This window comes from Lissotriton helveticus, chromosome 11 (assembly GCF_964261635.1).
Source record: "Lissotriton helveticus chromosome 11, aLisHel1.1, whole genome shotgun sequence".
NCBI classification, from domain to species: Eukaryota; Metazoa; Chordata; class Amphibia; order Caudata; family Salamandridae; genus Lissotriton; species Lissotriton helveticus.
The window spans coordinates 219,421,815-219,445,695 of NC_136072.1; the positions used below are offsets into that span (position 1 = coordinate 219,421,815).

Below are 23,881 nucleotides of genomic sequence, written 5' to 3' on the forward strand. Positions count from 1 at the left end.
AACATACAGCTAGTCATATATCCTGTCATTGCAGCTAAGAAACTGAAAATGGGTTCCTCCACTGGAAGGGAAAAGGTGTCAACTGCCTATGGATAGAACAGAGCGCAAAGCGTCTCTAAATAACTAAAGGCTAATATCTTAACCCGGGAGCCGAATCAATAGTAAAGCGAACACTTGAGAATGTACCTATCTAAAGAAACATCCATAATAAAAGATACAAAAATATTTTATTCAATATGAAACAATTTCTAAATGTTTTAAACAGTTTTTTTTATATAAATGCGTACAAGAACAAAACAATTAACATAATAACATAAGTATATTCTGTCCAGTTGAATCCACAAGAAAACATATAATTAATAATGTGCCTCGTGGCGTGTCCTCCAAAATAAATAAATTGCCGCAAAAACGATTAAAACATCCTCATGACAATTGCATCTCAACACAATCTTAACAGTCAAGAATACCGTAGTCCCATCCACACTTCTATCTCACTAACACTATCGCACATTAAAAGAATTGCATATATATAGACAGGAACCTCAAATGAAAGGGACAGTGGTATTGTGCACAGTTTTAAAGCTGGATCAAAAGAGAGCAACTCAATAAGGCAATGAAAATTCAAAAGATAGTTAGAATATCATAACCAGACCGCTATTACTTGGAGAATGTTGTATACATTTTATAATTTGCTCAGAGGCATAGGTTTTGCAATGTTACTGGAGTCGTGGAAAAAAGACACATTGGAACCTTTGTCCTTTTTAGCTCTTTTACATATGCCACTGTATGGTTCCTGTCGAGCACAGTGCCAACGCGCGTTTCGATGTAGGGCTAAGGTCTAGCCATCACCTTCTTCAGGGCACAAACAAGATGCAATCCAAGGTGTAAGCCTTGATGGGTAGGGGAAAAAAAAGAAAAGTGTTTGTATATCTAATAAGGAATGGGGTCCAGGGCTCCATTAAGAGATAGCCCTCAGCATAGGAACTCAGTTTGTACTGACTCTAATTGTTAGCATCTGGTGTGAATTCACATCAATAAATGAACTCGAGGGAAGAATGAGGTCTCCGCATCAAAGTAGGGGAAGGTAACCCTATGGCTGAGCCAATGGATATTCAGCTCAGAGAGAGGAGAAAGTTCGACCAGCAGAATTGAGTAGAGAGGGTCCAGGAGCAAAAATCGAGGCCTGTCAAAGCGAGGCACCGCACCCTCCAGAATCGATCTGGGGCGGGCCCCTCCTGCAGCACTGCGGAGCCTGATACGTCTGGTGGAGTAGACCAGAAAAATAACCTCAATGAATACAGCTGAGCTCGGAGCGTCTCATTCCTTGGCATTTCGTCAAAAGGAGTCGGCAGATACGATTTGCTTTGAAGAAGGCACACTAAGGGCCTATTAACGGGGATGCGGCAGTGGTGGTACAGACGCCACTGCACCGGTGGTCTGACTGCCCAATTACAACTTAGGCGGTCGGACCACCATTTCACAACTGCAACCACCAGGGAACCGCCATTCACTACGGCATGGCAATCATGGGCTCAGCAATATACTGGTGGTGCTGCTGCTGCACCGCAATGCACATTACGAGTTTCAAGACAACCAACGGTGTCATGTAGGTCTTTACTCCACAAAAAGGCGGGCGCTCCTGAAACCAAAGGGGCACCATACCATTTTCTACTTAATTTATTCTCGAAATACAAAACAAATATGGATAAATACCAATAGGATGGCCAACAAATAAATACGGATAAACATAGATGGAAACAAAAAAAAATACCATAAAACTGGTAGCTCTAATTATGAACTCTCTGTAGTTTCAAATTACTCTGAATTCTGTGGCTTTTTGGTAAACATGTATGCCTTGTATCACCTTCTACCAATCGTGTTTGGACTGGCCTATAGGCCAATCAGGCAGTGCCCACAGCCATATTCGGAATGCTAGAGGCCTTGCTCCTACACTAACCCACAGCACCTACACTGGGAGATGGCAACATATGCATCTATTTATATGGTTAATACCTTCTTTGCTATCTATACATTTATAGAAGGGCGCTGTGGTTTGGTGTCCAAGGTGCTGACTTTATGATGGTGGTACTACTTATGTGTCCAATATAGGGACTAGTCTTTCAACAATAGATTCCTCATTTCAAGTTGGCCGGGGTAGTAATACAGGACTCGGAGTTACTGATTCCGGACAATTATCATTTCTCCATGCTTCTTCCTTCATTACAGGGCCATTTACGACAGGCAGCTCCTGATTACATAGTGAGTGACAATATACATCTGACATCAGTGTCAAAGAAAAGCTCCATGTGTGACACTGTGGTTTGCAAAACATACCAGAATGTTTTTTATGCCTCGGTTCTGAAACAGATTTTCTACTTAGCCAAAAAGCAGGGTAATTCTACACAAATCAGTCACTGTCCCTGCCCAACTCGCGTTTATGCGTAATATAAGTAGGAAAAATTAAGTAAAATCTAACTGCAGTGTTTGCTGTCTAGTACTACAACACACATCCCCACCACATCCTAGTATCATGCTGCCATTTGTAGTAAATTAGAAGTTCAATATCTTCCAACTACAATAAAATATTGTACGTCTTTATATAATGCTCCATTGCAAAGGTTTGCAATCTTGAAACTGGCAGCTGTTACCATTACTAACTTAGCTCTTGCAGGTGAGTTTTTGCCTCTTTTCTTTAGTCAACAGGGTCGGACTAGCTGTAGAGGGCACCAGGTGTTTCCCCGATAGGCCGCCAGGGTGGGGGCCAGTTTTGGGCCCCTGAAGGGCCGTTTTTGTTACCGGGGGCCAAAAATGTCACCCCTGTAACAAAATCGGCCCTAGCAAATAACTCGGCTGCTCCTCCCCTACCCCACAGGGGGGCCGGATGAGCAGTTTGCCAGGGCCTGTTTCAGTTCCCAGTCCGGCCCTGTTAGTCAATTGTCATTCACTGCTGTTCTGGGCCGAGTTGCTTTCAGTTTGATTGCACCTAGAGACTGTCCATATAAGAGATTTTATGCAGTGGAGTTTTCAAATCTTATTCTTTTGTTCATTTAACAAATCATGTTAGAATTACCTATCATATCATCTCTGAGTCAGAGTTCAAATGATCTAATACACAGCTCAATGCTTCTGTTTTGACAAAGGGTGGCCTTCATTGGAGCATTCTGAGTGCCTTTTTTAAGTGTGCACCTGGCTACCACTAGTTCAGAATCGATGGTAATAGCATTTCCTGAATGCCCATTTCGCAATTAGGAAATGCTATGTACATGTGGTTAGGAAATTGCAAATAGGAAATTCCTATTTGCAATTTCCTATTTTGCATATCGCAAAATGCAATTTCTACTGGGAAGGAATTGCATTTTGCGATGCCGTATATGCCTTTCATACACACCGAAAGACAATTTCGTATTTCTTGACAACCATAAAAAGCGATTTGGTCTGTTAAAGAAATGCTAAAGTCTTATGCTGTTAACCAGCAAAAGGGAAGCTCCAGGATTGGAGGGAGAGGCCTCGCTTGATGCTTCCCGAGGGCACTGGAGGCATGCACTTGCTCTAACCCAGCTGTCTTAAATGAAATGAAATACCAGTATTTGTAAAGCGCACAGCTACCTCCAAAGTGTTGTCCCGGCGCGGGGGGTCCTCGGGAAGATTAAGCAAGCTATTGCCCATAGTCACATGGTGCTGGGCTGACCTGCCGCTGGCACCGGGGATCGAACCATGAACCCCGTAGTCTGGAGTCAGGCACCCTGGCCTCTGTGCCACACCCCTTCCACAAAAAGAGCTCTCAAGGTTCTCATTACTGACCTGATGGCCAGCCAAAGGGAAATGCACACTTTGAACTGAAGTGCCCAGGCAGCCCACCATGCTGATGCCACTCAGTAAACCCTCGTTCAGGACAGATGATTGAAAAATAAAATGGTAATACATTTGCTTTATTACCATCTTATTTTTTCATCTCTGGGGCTTTTGGGGGTCACTTTAGTTGGCGGGGCGACGCGCCCCGCTCTTGCTGAGGACCTGCCCTGCCCACAGACATCTGAGCAGAGGAGCTGATGCATCTCACAATGTTTTCTTCCTTGTGGTATTTTGTAGAAGTAGAATGGCTCAGTTATCCTCATTGTCAAAGTTGGCAAATAACCTGGTTTCCAGGTCACCAGTACAATAAAACATGAATCGCAGCCACCTTATACACCATAGGCCACAAGGAAAAAGCAATTCTGAGGCTATGAAATATTTTCAATATTCTCTATTCTATTCTCTTACTCAGGTCTAGGATAACCAGATTCATTCTAGAGATAAAGGATAGCCACTGATTATAGAAGTGAGTTTACGTTTGTGCCACTGTATTAACATGCTTCTTATGTAGATATCCTGAAAAATTTGGCATGGATCTGGCCCTCCTGACCTATGTAGGAGATGTCTTCTATAACAATTGCTCTCCTTGAAGTTTGCTCTTAACTTGACTGCTGCACACAGGAATTTCTATGGCATGGCACCGCACGTGTGTCTAAAGCACCATTGGATACAGAATCACTCATCTATAACTTCACAAACCGCTAGACCTCAGGGCGGGTCTAAGGTGGTTCATTAATGTGATCCATTAATGTGACAAAAACAGTTGCAGAATGTAAAAAAATGTATGGTTGTGTATTGCGGTTTACTATCACAAGAACAAAATGAGTAGTATAAGCCCAACCCATGGAGAAACTCAAGATCTAATGCATCATAAAAACTCTAAAGGTAGACATGAACCATCAGTGAAATGGTAAGGTTTTTTCTCTGTGTTTTGTGAAATTTCACTTAATTACAAGTAGTAATAGTAATAGTGGCCAGTATCCAGTGGTGGCCAGCATAGGTAAGCGCAGTGGGGCTGGGTGGGTGCGGGGTGGGAGGGGGGTTGAAGTCGACAGATGACGGAATGGGTATAATTAAGTAAATAAATAATACCTATTCCGTGATCTATCGACTTCCTCCCCTGCCGCGCCCCGCCCCACCATGCTTACCTGAGCCGGCTGCCGCTGCCAGTATCTCATGTAGCGGGATACCTTGCAATCAAAAGGTGCATGAGAAAACAGCAGGAAATGGATTTGAAGAGAAAATATAATCTGAAGTTTTATTACTTATTAGACATTTTTTGTTCAAACCAGTCTCCCTCAGGTAAAAATCACACCAAATATGGCATTTGCCACATGGCAAAAAATGTCATGAGCTTCGCGCGAAGTCACCCAAATAAAAATAATTAATTGCACATGGCCTCTGGACTCATTCGGGTTCTAGGCCCGAATTAAATAGGCTTCGGGTCCTGCAGAATTTTTCAGTCAGGTATTTCCTCACCCAGCCTTTCAGTAGGTCGTAGTATATATAGTATGGAGCAAATTGTTATGCACATAAAGTTTATGAATTTTAGAATTCAAATGTAATAGAAAGTATTGACAAGACCAGAACAAATCCTTGTACTCTGCAAAATGGTACAGCCTATAGGTTAGTGGTCATTTCTGCCACAGATGTCTTTAAATGTCCTCAACTGGGGAAAGTGAAAAATGTATGCAGTTCATGGACTTACTTTTGCAAGGACTACTTGAGTTTCATTAAGACATAGCAATGGTCACTGGAATTATGCAACCAGGGAGGACCAAGTTAAGAAGGAGAGCTGACTAAATTATGCTGCAAGAACCTTTGATCCGATTGAGCTAGAAACAATTGTTTTTGTTCACATCTACAGACTATTCATCAGTTGATGTATTATGTGGGAAATGTGGCGAATCAATAATTATGCAGAAAATATTGCGGCCGCAGAATTGCATCATTCTGGTGGCCTTGGGCATAACCAGAGATTTCTGGATGTTCGCTGAATATAAATTATGTGGGTATAATAATGTTAAACTAAGAAACGCTGAAAAATTAAAAAAAATATGGCAACATTGTAAGTCACCTCTGCTCATGACGTGTGATGGTGGTAGGTTGTCACATTTCTCAGGCCTTTTGCATTGAAAAACACATTTTGGGTCAAATGTAACATTGCTCGGATCGTATTGCAGTATAATGTTTGCACATTGTTGCAGGTACAAGTTGACAAGTATGTGTGTTAGGCAGGATATTCTAATTCAGCACAGCACTGGCGGGATCTTGCCTCATAAATATTCATGCGACAGGATTTATACTGTGAATACTTGCAAACGTGTAAACTGCAGGGAATGAAGAGCAGGTGTTCTGTGAGAATTATCAAACCCTAAACTCTGCATTTCCTTTCACAAAATAATTGCATTGCAACCCCTGTGCTTTACAGTGACAATGCTTACACTACAATCCTGAAATGTGCATTTGGGGTGCATGCAATCATCCATGCAATGCTCTCTACAATCAGATTTCCTCAGATGTCATTTAATTCCACTGAAGGGCAACCCTTCGACAGAGGCAAATAGCAACATTTCCTTACTCTGCGACCACTGAAGTGGTGGAGAGCACTTGTGCACATTTCTGTGAGAATCGTTATGAAGAAAAACGCCCTTGCACTCCCTCCCTTTCTTTGCAATTTGCAAAGACTTGCTAGTTGCACATGGCAAGTCGCACTAACAACTGACTCACAATGTACCTTAACACCTTCGCTGCGACGGCTATTCCGCCGCAGCGCTAAGGGGGCGGAGGGCCGCGCGGCACGCCCATGCTGGTGACGGAACCGCTCCGTCACCGGCCTCGGTTGAGCTGTGCTGATGACGGAGCGGTTCCGTCATGGCCCCGCCCGCTCAATAGAACGCGCAGCACAGGCGCGAAATCAGCGCCGCGCAGACGCGAAATCAGTGCCGCGCAGACGCGAAATCAGCACCGCGCAGGCGCGGCGGGCGGGCCATGACGGAACTGCTCTGTCATCAGCAGAGCGCCACCGCGGCTGATGACGGAGCGGTTCCGTCATCAGGATCGAAAAGGTTAATACATTAAGGCCCTCAATATGATATTGGCCGGGAAGCCGTCAGACAGCTCATTGGTGGCATTGCGGCCCACATCATAGGATACCGGCGGACTAGTGTATTATGATACTGGCGGCCACAGGGAAACCCCTGGGGGAATTCCGCTCCACTTCCGATGGGCTCACGGAGCTCGTCGGAGCAGAGGGTGGAACTGTAATCCTAAAATGGCAGCCGTCGGGATTACAATGTCGCTTTCCGTCAGCCCTCTTATGGCAGTCCACCAACCATGGGAAGGCAGGCGGAAAGTGGATTTGGGGGCCACTAGCAGGCCCCCCCTGGCCCTCCCCTTTGGGGCCCCCACTAAACATCCCTGCACCATGTGGCAGGCATTGCAAAGTGCCTGCCACACGGAGCAGGGATGTTTGAAACATCCATTTTCCTATTGCAGCTTGTGCTGCGGCCCTTTTCCGGCTGCCGCACAAGCTGCAATAGAAAATGGATGTTTCCGACCGCCATAGGGCAATCGCATGCTAATACTGGACTAATAGTGTGGCGGATTCCATCCCGCTACAGTGGCAGTCAGACGCTCGTCCGACCGACATGGTAATAGCGCCCTATGTGTTTGCATTTCTCCCTTGCAAAGCCTGCACATTTGCGCTGTTCAGGCTTTGAAGGGGAAAACAAATTGCCACTTTGGACCTTTTATTTTTTTGTGTGAATTGTTTGCAAATAGCTATTTTCTGGATCACCAATCTCAAGGATGAAAATTCTTCACTTTTTGGAAGTGAAATGAAAACCTTCCTAATTCTCAGCTGGCGCACGTGTGCATAATTGAATCGCTCACAATTCTTCTTCAGAATGGTTACTAATTCCTCATTTTGTCTGACATTTTCTTTCATTAAATGTGAGATCTTATGAACATTAGGTTAGTGGTAACTAAAATAACTAATGAGATTAAAATAAAATTCATTGAACTGTTCATTAACAACTCAGTAGCCCACGGGCTTTCTCATAGATATGTAAACAAAAAAATTAGGACATGGTCTGCTACCCAAATTTCCTTTTTTCTGCAGCCTGGGGAATGGCCCAGGGCACGTGTCACTTTTCATCTCATAGATAGGCTTAGGTTTCCTCTTGATACAATCTTTGATGTCACACTCTTTGAAGGCTGAATTTCTATTCCCAGCCCAGTAGAAAGAAACTTGCAATGTAAATGGTTCGTTTCATACAAAATATGCTGTTTAAGTGGTATGTTGCATAAAATGTATTTCTCAGATTCAGAATGATGCTAAAATGTAAGCTAGAGCTAGTCAGTACAACATATGATCAGCCTTTCTATTACGATATCTACACAGCAATTTTATTTTAACAGAATGTATATGGCACTCATACCCTAAAAGGTTTCTTGATGCTGACAGAAGCACCTGTTAACCAAATAAAGCCATCAGTCTATAATCAAAATGATTATGAGAAGAGACAACAGCCTTTGTAGAAAGTCAAGCCCTTAATGCTTTTCTGAATGATGTAAGTGTGCCTTCCAGTGAGAGAGAGATGCAGAGATTTCAAAAGAGATGCAGCATATACAGAAAAGGACCTAGATTTTACTCTTCTTGGCTCCTATAGTAGGTTGTCTGCACCAGATCTCAGCATCCTCGAGGGTCTGTGATTTTTTTGATGCCCAGCATTAAATACCTTTTAAGGCTTTGAGAATGGAGCACAGTGATTGAAGCGGTATTGTATACTTAAAAGGGAAGCCAATGAACATGTTTTAGTAAAAGAGTCGGCCAGTGGCGTAACGAAACTTGAGGGGGCCCTCCTGCAGGGTACATTAACCCTTTCGTTGCGGTGGCAATTCCGCCGCAGCGCTAAGGGGCGGGGGGGCTCCGCCACCAGCGTCGGAGCGGTTCCGTCACGGCCCGCCCACTCAATAGAAAGCGCCGCGCAGGCGCAAAATCAGCGGCGCGCAGGCGCTGAGAGCGGGCCGTGGCGGAACTGCTCCGTCACCAGCACAGCCCACCCGAGGGGCGTGACGGAGTGGTTCTGTCACCAGCGTGGGAGGAGTTAAGGGCCCCCTGCTCTAGATTGAATGAAGAGCTCTCGGGCCAGAGTACTGTGCTGAGGGGCCCCCCTTGCAGGTCAAGGCCCCCCACACACTGCGGGGGCTGCACGGGCCTGTGTTGCACCACGGGACTGGACTGGTTTAGGTGTATTTAAAACAAGATGTGCAGTTGTGTTCTGGACCGCTTGGAGTTTCTGAATAGCCATGGCAGGAAGGCCGTTGAGAAGCAAATTACCATAATTTAATCTCGAGCCAGTCACCGCTATCAGTGCTTTAAGGCGGCCAAGTCTGAGCACCGGCAGTAATTAAAAAGGAAGGCTAAAACGCATCCGCTGGGGGCTCTATATTTATAATTTTAATTACTGAGCTAAAAAACACAGCAGCAGGTCAGACAAACAAAACCTTTGATTGACAGACAGGTAGGCGGTAACCTGGTGCATCACAGCAAATCTTGGCATCATCAGTCCCGCCTGCCTCAAGAGCCAGAAAACCCCCCGGAAGGGGGGCAGGAAAGCATGACAGCTATCCTAGGCCTACCACACATACTTTTCTGTTAGTTACGGAGACGATGATCTTCTTCACACAGCACGACTCTGCCAAGGGACTCATCTCTTGGGGCTTAGCATTTCACACACGACTATGGCCTTCATTACAATGGCGGGCGGACCTCCACCGACAGACCGTCGGCAGTCCGCCCGACATCCAGGGCATCGGTCCAACAGCTACATTTCGATGCAGCCAGTCGGACCGCAGACATAGGGGGGTAGAACTGCTGCCTCTGCCAGCATTCAAGATCCCGATGGGCCAAGGGGGCCGCGGTCTGGCTCCTAGCTCATCAAGGGAGGAGGTGTCTGCACAGGCACCACCATAGGGATTTGGATGTCCCTTTCTGATTGCCTTTTCATGGCAGTCATGGCAACGGACTTTGGGGGCCCCAAGCAGGGCCTCGTGGGTCACTGCTAAGTGGTCCTGGGGTCATATGTAATGACCCCCAACACATCCATTTATCGCCCGGTGCATGGATGTGCACAAAGTGCCTTTTTCTACTGCAGCTTGTGCTGCCACCCGTTTCCTGGGCTGCAGCACACGCCACAGTAGAATTAATCCCTTTCCAACTACCTGGATGGTGGACTGATCATATTAGGCCGAGTGAGCCCGGGTGAGACCAAGTTCAGACTCATTGTCGGACGGTCACCTGCCCGAAACAATGGCAGTCAGTGGTCCGACCGACTGCCAACGTAACGAGGGCCTATGTCCGCTTTCACTGCTGCACTGTGGCAGGAACACTACGCTGTGCTCAGCAGACTACTGTTTAGGCAAAACCCTGCTCCCTCCTACCCCACTACCCCTTTAATGACTTCTATGCTAGTCGTTTTTCTTTTAGGACTGTAAGGTCCTTTCCACTGTGCTCGACTTAAACCCTTTACAGTGTTTACAATGCGAACATAAAGAGTAAAAAAACAATGCTCTCATGTGTCATAGAAGTTGTGCAATTGGCGACTCTTTCTGCTCAAACAACTTTCATTTAGAAAATAAAGCACATTTGCGTTTATTACTTGAATAAAGCCTGAGCTAACTGACACGTTGGGCCATCAGTTAATCTGTTTACATTCCTCTCACTCAGGCGACCTTAGCGAACACCCTTTAACCCCATCGCCGCGGGGCTAATTCCCCCACGCCGCGGGGGGGAGGGGGCCGCGCGCGGCGCCGCGGTGCTCATGACGAGCTGAGCTTGTCATGACCACGCCCGTTTTTCGGAACGTTCAGCACAGCGGGGGAATTAGCCCCGCGTGTGAACGCCGCGCGTGTCATGACGAGCTCAGCTAGTCATCAGCACAGCGCAACCGTGCCTCATGACGATCTGAGCTCGTCATGAGCACGCAAGAGGTTAAGAATCTTATTTACAGCCTTGATGAATTCAGCAAAACTACTGACCAGTTGCATATTATTTCTGGTCATGCAATTTTCAAGTACTTCCTAGCTAGAATGAATGTTAACTTCGGCCTTAGAAAGGCCCTGTGCTAATGGTGTGCAGTTGATTCTCTTCTGCAAGCACAAACAAGACAGTATATATTAATTATATAGTAGTTTCATTGTTGCTCGAATTCGACCAGGTGGAATAATACAGCATATATTAATTGATGTCAATTTCTATTTTCCGTTCATATACAATTGTGACTTTGAACATAATACTAGCCTTGCCAAATCTTTAAAACTTTTCTCACACGAGATTTGCTTTAGTTTTTACTGAAATAGTTTCTAAAAGTAGTGTATTTGTGCCCAGTGGATACATTTATTTAATGTCAAGTATTTTCAAGGTTTCTATCGGGCAAATAGAGCATTGATTTCCGGGTTGCTTTAGCAAAGTTTCCAGTGCCTTTAATTATTCAAATGCTACGGTTTTGAATATGGAACCAGGTTCAAATGAAGTATGTCTCAATGTAAAGAATGGACCTAACCCAAGCTCTAACCTGATTTTTGAAATTCAGCTAGCTCTCTCTCACCCTTTTCTCTCTCTCCCTGCAGAGTCAGTCGGTCAATGTTCCCTGCAGGACATACTGCCTATGTAGTGTCTGACAGATGTTCCCTACTTGACTGTAAGCACTGCGTGCAGGATGTGTCACAGCTCCTGACAGGAACGTGTATTCACTGTGCAATCTGCCTCTGCTACCTCGCAGAAAAGGGACTCATACCTAGATCCCTCACTACCAGTGCTTAATTTGTAAAATAATAGGTGCCAGGGCCCTGACCAGCAGGCCACTGCAGCTTGCACCATCCATCCATTGATTCTGCCATCGCTGCCAATGACGGTACCAAAACAACTACTAACCATCTCTCTCACTCGCAAGTGCGACTGTTCAGATTATTCCAGGTCCCCAAAGCTAAAGGAATGGCTGGCGAGGCAGGTGTAAGTAATTTGTAATGTAGATTGTATTCGTAAACAACCGTTATTCTGCGCATCTCTAAATTAGATGAGCAGCGCCACCAAATGGCAGAGTAGCATAAGAGTGGTGATGGCAATTAAGTGCCTGGTGCCGAGTGCCAGAAACCAATTAAGTGCTGGTGCCGGGCACCGGAAACCACCGGCTCAAATTAAGCACTGCTCACTATTCTACCAAAATGCTCAGTCCTTTGATGCTTTCTCAGCACTGTCTTCCAGCGTGCACTCCCTGAAGTGTCTGTCCTCTGTGCCTGTCAGTGTGTTCCTAATCCATAATGGTTCTCCACTTTCCACGTTATATGTATAACAACGCACACACTGACAATGTCTTGTCTAGTGGCGTGGTGGACTAATGTATCCACTCCATGAATCATGTTCACACATTTGAATCTCGTGGTGATTCAAGGCTGTTAAAATGAGTATCATTAAATTGGTTAAGAATAAACATGTTAATAAGCACAGCTATTCCCTCACAGAGCTTTGTGTGTGTGCATGGAGAGCACACTAACATTACAGTAGAAGGACAGCAGAAGAATCTTCCAATGGGCTAGGTACACCCCCACTAACATTTCAGTTTTTAGATCCCAGACCTATGCCAAGAAGACTGTCTGCATGCGCAGAGCACATTAACACCATGTGCATGTGGGATAGAATAGGTATCCTCAAGATGGCAGCTTGCATGCACAGTGCACTATCAGTTCAGAACTTGGGTAGGGAACCTATCCTCACACTTGTAACAGCACAATGCCCACTAACATCATGGGACATGGACACCAAATGGGATACTTACAGGTAAAAACTGTTGGAAATTGGGTAACCTGTTGAAGGGGGTGAAACCCTACTCAAGCAGCAGCCACAATCTCTGTCAGGGTGAGACATAAGCAAAACCAAAATGAACATGTGCTCAACTCTCTGGTAGATTGGCACAAAAGCAGTCAGGATTAATTTAGAGGCAATGTGCAAAGTATTTATGCAGTACTTGAAACAGTAATAAAGTGAAAATACAACACAAAAAAATCCCACACCAATTTAGGAAAATACAGTCAGATTTAATAAATTATTTGATACCAAAATGACAAAAATCAAATCAGTACAACTTGAGATATGCAACTTTAAAGATTTTAGGTAAGTAAAGTGCTTAAACGTACACTCGGGGTTATCAAGTCGTGCGAGACTGGGTGAAAGTCACAAGTTCAGGCCAACCGCAATAGAGCAAGGGCTGAAATCAGAGACTAGGTCAGTCGCACTTAAAGAGTCGCCTTCAAAGTCCAGCGTGAAAAGTTCTGATTGTGGTGGAAAGGGCTGTGAGGAGAATGTCATGGATGGTCATCGATGTAGCGTGAAGAACGGGCTGGGCGTCACGGACGGTCGCACTGTAGCGTAAAGTTCATGCTGGGCGGAAAGAATGGTCATTGCTGGAGCTTAGCATCAGCGATTACCATGAGCTTTGGATGCTGTTGCACAAAGTGCCAATCTCACTCTGCAGTGTGTTTTTGGAGGCCAATGTGGCGTGAAGAGTTGGGTTTGCTGGAGCTTGGTGTTGGTGGGTGGCACAGACAGCCAAATCTTGGTACGGATGGGCCCATTCACGTTGTGAAGGGCCCGCAATTTCCGGATTCCACCTTTTCTTTGGGGAGAAGCTCGACATAGGCTACACCATGGGTCCAGGATTGGAGGGGCACCTCTTGGGGGTCAGGAAATCACTCCAGCAAATATCAGCAGGGCTCAGGCAGGTCCAGTTGCAGGTCCAGGCAGAAGGTCAGCTGGGCAGGTGCAGGGCACCTCTGGAGCATGATATGTCACTGTAGCTCAAAACAGGAGACCAGTCTGCTGACCCTTGGAGTCACTTCACCGGGGATGAAAGGTGCAGGTCCCATCTTCCCTATCAGCAAGCAAGGTGGCAGGTCACAGAGCAACAGGACATCAGAGTGGCAGTACTTCTAGAACCAAAGCACAAAATAAGTACTTCTTCTGTAGCATCCACGGGTCCAGGAGTGTACTGAAGACTTGGGTCAGAGGGTCCAATAGTTAGACCTGGTGCCAGATTTGAAGTTGGAGATGTTTCGATAGAATGTCCTTGGAAGTCCTTGAAGTTTCTTGCTTTCGCTCTAAGCTGGTTGAATCAACAATGTAGTGGTGGCAAGCCCTTTGTGTGAAGGCAAGGCACAGTCTATTCATCTGCAAGGGGGCATGTGCCCAGCTCTACCCCCATGTTGCCAGTTGATGGCCCATCCAGGCACACTTAATCCCTATATTGTTTAACTGTCTGGGAGGAATAAACAATGTCCATCTGTCAACTACATCAAGTCACATGACCCAGGAACATTCTGCAGGCACCAAATAGTTGGGACAGCAAAATGCCAACTTTCTAAAAGCGGCATTTTCAAAATTGGAACCTAAATTCCAATTTTCATTTAAAGAGGATTTTTAATTACTATTTCTCAAACACCAAACATGACATTACTCTCTGCTCCCAATCAAACTTTATCACATATTAAATGCAATAGGTAATCCAATGTTATCCTATGGGAGAGGTAGGCATTGCAGTAGGAAAAAAAACATTTCATTTAAGACATTTTCATGACCAGGACATGAAGACTTACAATTACATTTCCAGCTTTTTAAATACATTGTACGCTGCCCTGTACATGATATAGGGCCTACTCTAGGGGTAACTTACATGTATTAAAAATAAAGGTTTAGGCCTGGCAAAAGGCTTATTTTGCCAGGTCGAAAAGGTCTAAAACTGCGCACAAAGCCTGCAATGGCAGGCGTGAGACAAAGGTTACTTAAGTGAGTGACACAATCAGGACTTCAGGGCCCCTAGCAACATTAAACATACAGGCCCTGGGTACATGTAGTACCACTTTACTAGGGACTTACAAGTACATTAAATGTGCCAATTGGGTGTTAGCCTATTCCACCATGTTTAAGGAAGAGAACACAAGAACGTTCGCACTGAATAGCAGTGGGAAAGTGTACAGAGTCCTAAAAGCCAACAAAGATGTCCTCAGAAAACAGGAAGGTAAAGGCAAAATTTTTGGGGATGATCCTGTAAAATAAGCCAAGTCCAACACCAAATTTGCAGAGCATATTTAAAAGGTGAAAGCAGAGCTCTCCCACTGACCTGGATGATTAACCAACCCAGGGAATGTTGCCTTAAATTAAGAATGTGAGTAAGTAAAAAGCAAAAATCAGGGACAACTGGAGGGATAATAATGCACACCAGAGGTGGGATACAATTACAATCCGCCAACAACAGGGAAAAGAAGAATATACAATATTGCAAGTCATCTGGAGCTTGCTTAAGGTTGGTGACCAAGAGACATAAGCTGTTTTGCTGGAGGAAGGACCTTTTTGCAATGGTATGCTGCTGTCAGCCTGCGATAAGCAAAAGTATGATGCTGTGGGACCAAATCCCTGTCAGCCTGCGAGATTACCACCATTATACATTAAAAGGAAGTCGAGACTAGGAGCCCGATTGGTCAGAACTGACTCTGCCCAGCCACACTTTGCCTGTCATTATAGAGAAAACCCTACCCTAACCACCATATCCTATTAGCAGAGGTAAGTAGTACATTGCATCTACAATAATAGATGCAGACATGTGACTGCTAGTTTACTTACAGGTATTGACAAATCAGTCTTTCATCCTCCAAGAGTCAATAAATTAAAGTACTATTGATGTACTCCTTCGACACCACAGTTACTTAAAAGGCAAAGAGACAGTTCATGTTTTGCTGTGTGTTACGGTGTTGTTTCCAAATATAGCACATTGGATTTCAGAGTGATTATTACAGTAAGTCCCTAATGAATGGATAAAAAACAATTCTTGTGTGTGCAGTTTCAATCAGAGCTATTTACTGTTACATGTTAATTGTGTAACCCCACATAAGTGATTAATAAACATGAACTGCTGAATGCCACATAGATGGGTATATTCATGGAGTTACTAAGGTAAGTAATTGAGAAAGATATCAAGTTTATTTTGCTCCCATTCTCTTCTGGGGGGGAACATGTTTAATTCAGTTCTGATTCTTCACTTTCTATTGTGGTGCTTGTAGTCCTGCCATTTTAAGAAAGACACAAATACGAATATCAAAATGTAAAACATTGAGACTCCATAGCACGCTTATGTCTGGGATAAGGATCTTGAGCATCATGGATGCTTAATTTTAAATTGTTCTAGTCTGGCAAGAAATGAATAATCTGATTAGGTGTGATACAGGACAAATTGGGACCTCGTAGCATCCACTATGAGATTGAGCATTACAATGATATTCTGTCCTTTGCGAGGCTATCCACATAAGCACAGTATTAAGTTACTTTTTCTTTACTGTTAATTCAGCCGAGTAGTTAGCCTTGGTTTTCTCAACCTAGTATTACTCTACCTCAGTGCTTACTTTGAGCCGGTGGTTGCTGGTGATTGAACTGTCACTTAATTGTCAACACCCACAGAAATGACAATCTACAACTTGGTGGCATTGTTTATCTAATTTAGAGATGAGCACAACAAGAGTTATTTATTAATTCAATATACATTAAAAATGGCTAATACCTGCTGCCAAAGCCATTCTTATAACCTTGGGGGCCTGTAAGAGTCAGAATGTTCTCACTTGTAGGAAGGTGAAGGTTAGTAGTTCTGTTGTTACTGTAATTGGAAGCTGACAGTGGCAGTGGGTGGCGCAAGCATACCTGGCCTCCTAACAAGAGCCCTGGCATTTTTATTTTTTTTTAAATTAAGCACTGTAATACATGACTCCATTCAAGCACAACCCACACCTTACTCCCCCTCTCCCATCCTCGGTCCCTGGTCTACCACTGTTCCTTTGCTTGTTTTGATGTATTTGTTTTTGCCCAGCTAGTTTAAACTAAACAAGCACATTTCAAAATGTGAGCTCTGTCACTCTCAGATACAAATTCACAGAACTATCTGTATTACTAAGGTAATACTTAGAAGTCCAGGGTGTTATAATGTCTAGCATATATGTCTAGAGACTCTGTTTGAACCGTTGTGCATTGAAAAAGCATATGAAGAAAGTGTCTGCTGATCTGTTAAAACAACAAAATGGTAATAATCCCCCCTCAAAAAATACAGCTATATTCTATCCTGTTAAAAGTTTTTTTTAAATAGCCTTAAAATAAATTGATAGAAATTACAAAGTTTCACCTGATAAAAAAGAATTGTGGGGAGACTATCCCACTTGGTTGATTCATCCTTGCTCACATAGGGTAACATGGGGTATGGAATTACGCCCACCCCTTTTTTAGTCCAACAGCCATCTCTGCATTGCTGTTGATTAGGACCACTACAATGTTGTGCAGATACAGTGGGGGTAGGAGGAGGCCCCATCTCATGTAGCCAAAATAAATTGTCCAACAAAGGGCTAACGTGAAAAACCACCACCTCAGTTTTATCAGCATTCAACTTCAAACTATCACCCGGGTCTGATGGGCAAAAACCTAAAACCATTATTCCATCCACTGACAACAATTCTTGACTCTTCCCTAATGCTGTGCCATGTACATACACAGTTGTATTTCGGATCTTGTAGTCAACTATATTGCTTTGGTCGATCACCAACCCACTGTATCTGGTCCTTAGACACCATGGACTACTACCAGTAGTCTACAGCACCTTACACAAATGTTACATTAACTAATAAGAGTGGAACATATGCATGAAACATGTGGAAACAAGGCAAGGCTGGACTGGCCTTACCAGGTATAGGGTATTTCCCAGAGAGGCTGGAAGGATGGAGGGCCAGTTGCGTTACTGGGGTCCGTTTTTGTAGCAGTGCAGCAGTTTTGAAAGCATCTGCTGTAGAGTTCCTTGTCCATTCAGTAGTTTTCAGGCAACAAGAAAAGTGTCAAGATAACTGGTGATTAATGTACCTGATGTAAAGAGATAGGGAGTTTTGTCTACTTGCAGTTTTGACTCATCTAGGTTAGCTTAAAGGTTTAATAGGCCTGCTACAAAGAACATGTACTATGCAGATCACAGAACAGTATTTTATGTGCATAGCTAAGTGGGTTACTGCTTTTGTCACAGAGACCCTTTTCTACTGTGTAGTTCATAAGTTACAATCATAATCTAGCACAGTGAACTATGAAGTGTCATCAAAGAGCTGCGTGCAAACTACATGGTACAGGTTAGATAGTTATGTTTTTTTCTCAGTCTTTCATTATCCTAATGTTGCTAAATAGAGTTTGTTTAGGTAGAAATCAATTCTGATTAGCAAAGCCAAACCTAACCACAGTGTTAAGTTCTGAATCCTCGGTTTGTGCTTCTCCAGACCAAGCACTCTTAAAAATGCCTGCCAGTATGGATGACATGAATCCTACACCTTGTAGTCCCCTTTGTCTTATTTAACATGTTCTATACACTGATTTACACAAGTATGATTCATTGTCTCTGCACTTGTGTGTTATGTAAAATTCTCCCATACCCTATACTGGTATGAGAGGCACTATAAAACATATGAAATACATGTGAGAGAGGGGCTATGGCGAGATGAGGGCACTGTTGGAATCTGATAGTGAGGGAATCATTGAAGAGCCCCAACACAGAATATTGAATCCTGGTGAACTCTAAGGTCATCATTTACTATGCTTTAAAAGCTAATACAAATGAATATATAATGCTAAATGTGTTGTGGAGTGCGCCATTTTTGCCCAAACCCTCATTGTAGTGGTCAGGTTCTCTCGCTGCACTCACTATGCACCGTACGAGGGCTGGTCTGAACTTTTTTTGCCCGGGCTGCTTTGGGGTCCCAATCCGCCCCTGAAACAAGGTGTTCTTTGAAAGGTGACAACCAGAATACACATCTTGTGAACTTGTAGAACAAATATTTATTTATTTGAAGAGTTTTATTTAGCGCTAGCTAGACCCGTAGGTATCAGAGCGCTTTACATGAGGAATCATTGCATTACAAGTTACAAATTACATCCGTTAATAGAACATAGTAAAACAAAGGCAAAAAAACAATGTTACAGGATGATTCAGTTATATTTGGTCATAATAAAGACACTCTAATATTCACTTAAAGTGTGGAGCAAATCCTGAAGGCAATTCCACAATTAAGTTACCGGAGATAGCTTTAAGACAACTTCATTTAAGGTAAAGTGCAGGAAATACTTTCTAGTCTTGCTCACTTTAGCTTCAAATTTAGCATGTGTCGCTTTAGCGATGTACCCAAGCAAACAATCAAGGTTAAAATAACATTTTTGGCAAAAATATTATTTTTATACAGTGATGTAATGAGTGTTTGAAACATACATGCTCCTCAAGGAAAGCAATCCCACCCTAGTTTATTGATGATTCTTCAGTTTTTGTTGGAAGGCTTGTTTGCTACTGTTTTCCTTGACATTGATATCTCCTGTCCCAAGCTGGCAGAGCTTTAAAAAAGTGTTTCTTCTCTTTGGAAAATGTTTTTGTAGTCCTAAACCAGAATTTTAATGCTCCAAAATAGTGCTATGAAGTAGTAAAGCATTGATTTTGCATGTATTTGATTTAAACTTATGTGATGCATCATACAACTTTTTAGAGATTGGTCTGTAGTGTCACTTTAGTTGGTCCAAGATCAGAGAGCCAGGGCCAGCTTTTGGCATGGGCCCAGGTCCAGGGTGATAATCTTCAGGGGGTGAAAAGAACTATCTGCATAAAGCTCCTGCACACAGCAACCCTCATCTTCCTTGGCTCCAGTGATTTCATTTAAGAAGCTTCTAATTGTTTATAACCTGCCTCAGTCACTGTTCTTAGCACCCTAACAGCCCGCTACTTTACCCTCTCATCTATCTCTAACCACATGCCAACACACACCATCTTCTAACCTCTGCTTTAAAATGCATTTACTGTTGCCTTTGTTAGGAATAAATAAATAAAAATTTCAGGCTGGGAATCCACCTGCAAAAAGATGATGAATAGTCACAAACCCAAATGTTTATGAGGGGTCTCTACATTTCACAGGTGAACTTATCCAGGTCAGTGTTTAATTTGTAATAGAATGAGTGCCGGTGCCCTAAACTCTAATGAGAAGCCCATGGACAGTGTTTTTCAATGTCACTGCACCGAATACTGAGGTTGCTTAGTCGTTAATTGACCTCGTGGCTTTTCCATCTACTATCATACACTACTTACTGCTGTATCTCACTTATACAGGTTCCTGCTCCCTTTGCTATGGTTTGTTCGTCTTTCTCTTCCTACTTCATTCCCTTTTGAGGGTTTTCTTCCTCTCTTGCTCTAGGGAAATGTCTGATGCAAAACAAATAAGCGCCAGTCCCCAAAATTGAGTGCTGGTGGACTCCAGCAAAAACCAGCAACTCAAATTGAGCATTTATACAGGAATATCTACAAGCACCTCATGAGTGGATCTGCCCACATGGAATTGTATTTCTGGATTTTCCATGTGAATTATTAAACTTTACAATGGTAAGATCTCGCCATTTTTGATCCTGTGAATCAGGAAACACATTTTGCTCTCCAAAGTGCAATGCAGTTTAGCCTCTTCGCCGCGGCAGACATTACGCTGCGGTGCTGAAAAAATGGCGTGTGTGCGGTTCGGACGGCCCCCGGCCGTCCTCCACACACGCCCACTGTGACGTCGGACAGCCAGAGGCCGTCCGACGCATCGAAGAGGTTAATACAATCAGCCTAATATGCTATTCTGTATGTTTACCTGTGTTTCAGTATATGCATTTCAACTGCATATTAAATATAGTAGGCACTGGCAATCTGGAGTGTGTACTGATGCATTTATGACTCTAGAGAACCCATCATCAGAAACAAAATAAACTTTATTCGGTTCATATCATAATGACCATAAAAGCCCATAAAACCACAATATTTTGTTGAATTTCATAATAATAAAACTAATTTGGGATAAAACAAGTCATGATTTCTTTTGATCAATACATAATCCATCCATAATAAAAAATCTGGGTCAGAATTGTAGCTAGATAAGATTCAAACATAAATTAACAAAATACCATGAAAGTTCCCATGGTTTCACAAAACACATATTTAAAATTCAAGCAACAATTCAGCCTTCCTTAACACGCTTATCACTTGATTATTTTTTTATGAAGAGGATAAAAATGCAGGATGGTAAGAGTTAAACAGATATTTATGTCTACAAAATCAAAATGAATGAAGTAATGATAAAATATCGATTGATCATAACGATATTAACTACGACTAATTATCCTGTAGTCCTTAGGCCTAGCCTTGTTATTATTACTTTATATCATTAAGTTCAAGCAGGAATTGGTATGCTTTTTTATAGTTATACAGTCCTTCATTTGAAAACAGGGGCTTTAAATACTTTTTTCTACCTTCGATATAAAATTTGCAAAAGAGGGTTGCACCCATAGTTGATTGGGTTGATACACTGGCATATGGGCATTTAATATCCTTTATGTGCCCACTTAGTTCCCATCGGGGAATCTACCATGTGATGTATAATAAAAAAAACGGAATCTTGTCAGGAGAAATCTTTGATATGGATTGTGAACCTGCCCATGGTAGCACTGTACACCCTGATGAGTATGATAAGATGCATATGGTATCTCTGTGGCTTTGGTCTACATTTTTAGGGAAGAGTATAATATTTTCTGGGTTCTCCGACAAATACATAAGACTGTCTCCAATGAATTGTAGACTCCTGTTGATCTGGAAAAGCCACGGTGTCTTATGCAACTTTTCCAACGCCATACAATCCCTACTAATATCCTGAGATACCTTGGCCTCAGATTTTGACCAAACTGAGCACCAAAGTACCAGTGTTTTGACCTCTAAAACTACCGATATGGGTTATAAGCCAAGTTCCATATGGACAATAGTACTGTTGGTTGACAGTGGTACCACTATGAAACTTCTCAGGAATTTGTCTTCTTGTTTGCGCAAGATAAGGTTATCCCCTACCCCCTAAATGCCAGTCCCATATGTTACGGCAGAAACTATCTTAGCACTATAAAGTCTCATCATTTCTGCTATGAGCTTAGAACCTAATTTAGCAGCAAATCTGAATATCCCCTCTTTATTCCTAACCATATTCATTGCACTAACTTCTCTATGTGATTTCCAGCCCCCATTGTCTGAGAACCTTAAACCTAAGTTTACTAAAGTGCTTCGTACTTGCAACTACTGATGTTAACTTACTTTCGTTTTTGCTTTTGGGATGGTACAGCCTTGTTTCACTCAAAGTAAATGTATTTAAGCATATTTAGAGCAGGGTAACTTACCTAGACCTAAACACGACACTCGTAGTCCAGATTTTCCAAGATTTCTGAAAAAATAAGAAATGCAACCATAATTATTACAATTTTAGATTAAGTCCACAACATTTCAATGGCATGATCAGCACAGATTCTTTGGATAACAGAGTAAGATGCCCTCAATCAATCTTGGAAATGTATCCTTTCTGAAACATATCCCGAACAAACTGAGGGCCTCATTTATGAGGTTTTGACAAAGCGGAGCGCCGCAAGGAACCAAGGCTGCACTGCCCTATATCAAAACAAAAGGGCAGGAATGCACTGTGTCTACCAGATATGTCCTTTTCCCCTGTGCTGGTGCACAATGGGCTGCTATGTGCCAGTGCAGGCATAATTTCACCATGGTGCAAGGGTGCCTGCGTTGCAGAACTGATTGATTTTGTGCAAGAAGGGACACCACAATTCAGGCAATTTCCCCTTTCTATGTGTGAGAAAAAGAAAAAAACAAGGAGAAATTAAAACATTTCTCCTGGTTGTGCCTCCCTAACGCCACCCTCGGGGTGGCGTTAGATTCTGACGCATTCCCAGTTTTACAATTCCACGTAAATCTGGGAATGCGTCAGATTCCATGGGTGTTGCGTGGGAACATCCACAGCCACACCCATGGAACACCCCTTTCCCACAGTGTTTTGTGTGAAAGGGGCACATATTTTCAAGCCCATGAAAAGCCACGTAAAGTGGCTTTACGTGGCCTTCTAAAAATGCAGGTGCACATTGCGCCACCAGAATGTCAAAAAAGTGATATTCCGGCAGCACAAAAGTGCTCATAAATTAGGCCCTGAATGTTAATTGTAGCATATCTACCACATAATTACCGGAAAGTAGGCATAGGTAGAGGCAAAGCTCTCAGATCTATTAAAAAAATTATTATTGGTTTTCCAAGTTTTGAAAGTAATTAAAACGCTTTTATCAAAAAAAGCCTTAAATGTGTTAACCTAAAACTATCCATGTAGTATTTTCCAAAGTTGTACTACTGACTATGGACACCAACAATATCGACATACAAGAATACAAGAATATCAACAGTGAGGGACGAAATATCGAAAGGTAGGTGCATAAAGAGAAGTATAGATTTACTATTGCAAACGCCACATCTACGTACCTTGAAGATATATGTACCCCGTAGGTGCATATGTGGAGTTAGGTATAGAAAATCTGGATTTATATATATATATATATATATTTTCAATATTTTCTCCTTGATATTCTGTTCTGTATGTATTGTGGCCTCAATATTCAAAGTGCACACCTTTTCTAAGACCCTCTGTCATTATTTTGATAGCTGAAAATGTAATCGACCTGTTACCCACATTGTCATATACTGATTGGGCTATAGTTATATTGAAACCTATTTTTATTTAAAAAAAGATGAATACTTTGCATGGTGCTTTTTGGATTCTAGACTGACGGGATTGAACACTGAGAGATGATTATTGAAGTTTAGTAGACCGTAATAAATCTGTGGGAAGCCACTGAGTAAATGATTTCTTTTCAAATGCAATTTAAATTTCCTCTTGTCCAAATGGAAATTAGGTACATACATCGATGTAACATTTTGATGCGCTCCTAGACGTGTGTTCTAAAAATAGAATAAAACAAGTAATTTCTATTGAGATAGCAAAGCAGAGGTACAGGAAATCTGCAACGATATTAATTAAAAAGATGCAAAGATGCAGAAATGGTGCTCGGATTTTCAATGCTTCA

At 42.8% G+C, this 23,881-nt stretch overlaps 1 protein-coding gene across 1 annotated transcript in view; it reads right to left on the minus strand.

Moving 5' to 3' along the window:
• KCNAB1 (potassium voltage-gated channel subfamily A regulatory beta subunit 1) overlaps positions 1 to 23,881 on the minus strand; it is a 752,409-nt gene that overhangs the window by 475,409 nt on the left and 253,119 nt on the right. Inside the window, exon 2 of the mRNA XM_078666222.1 lies at positions 22,145 to 22,188. Coding sequence (XP_078522348.1) covers positions 22,145 to 22,188 — 44 coding nt within the window. The remainder of the gene's footprint in view (positions 1 to 22,144; positions 22,189 to 23,881) is intronic.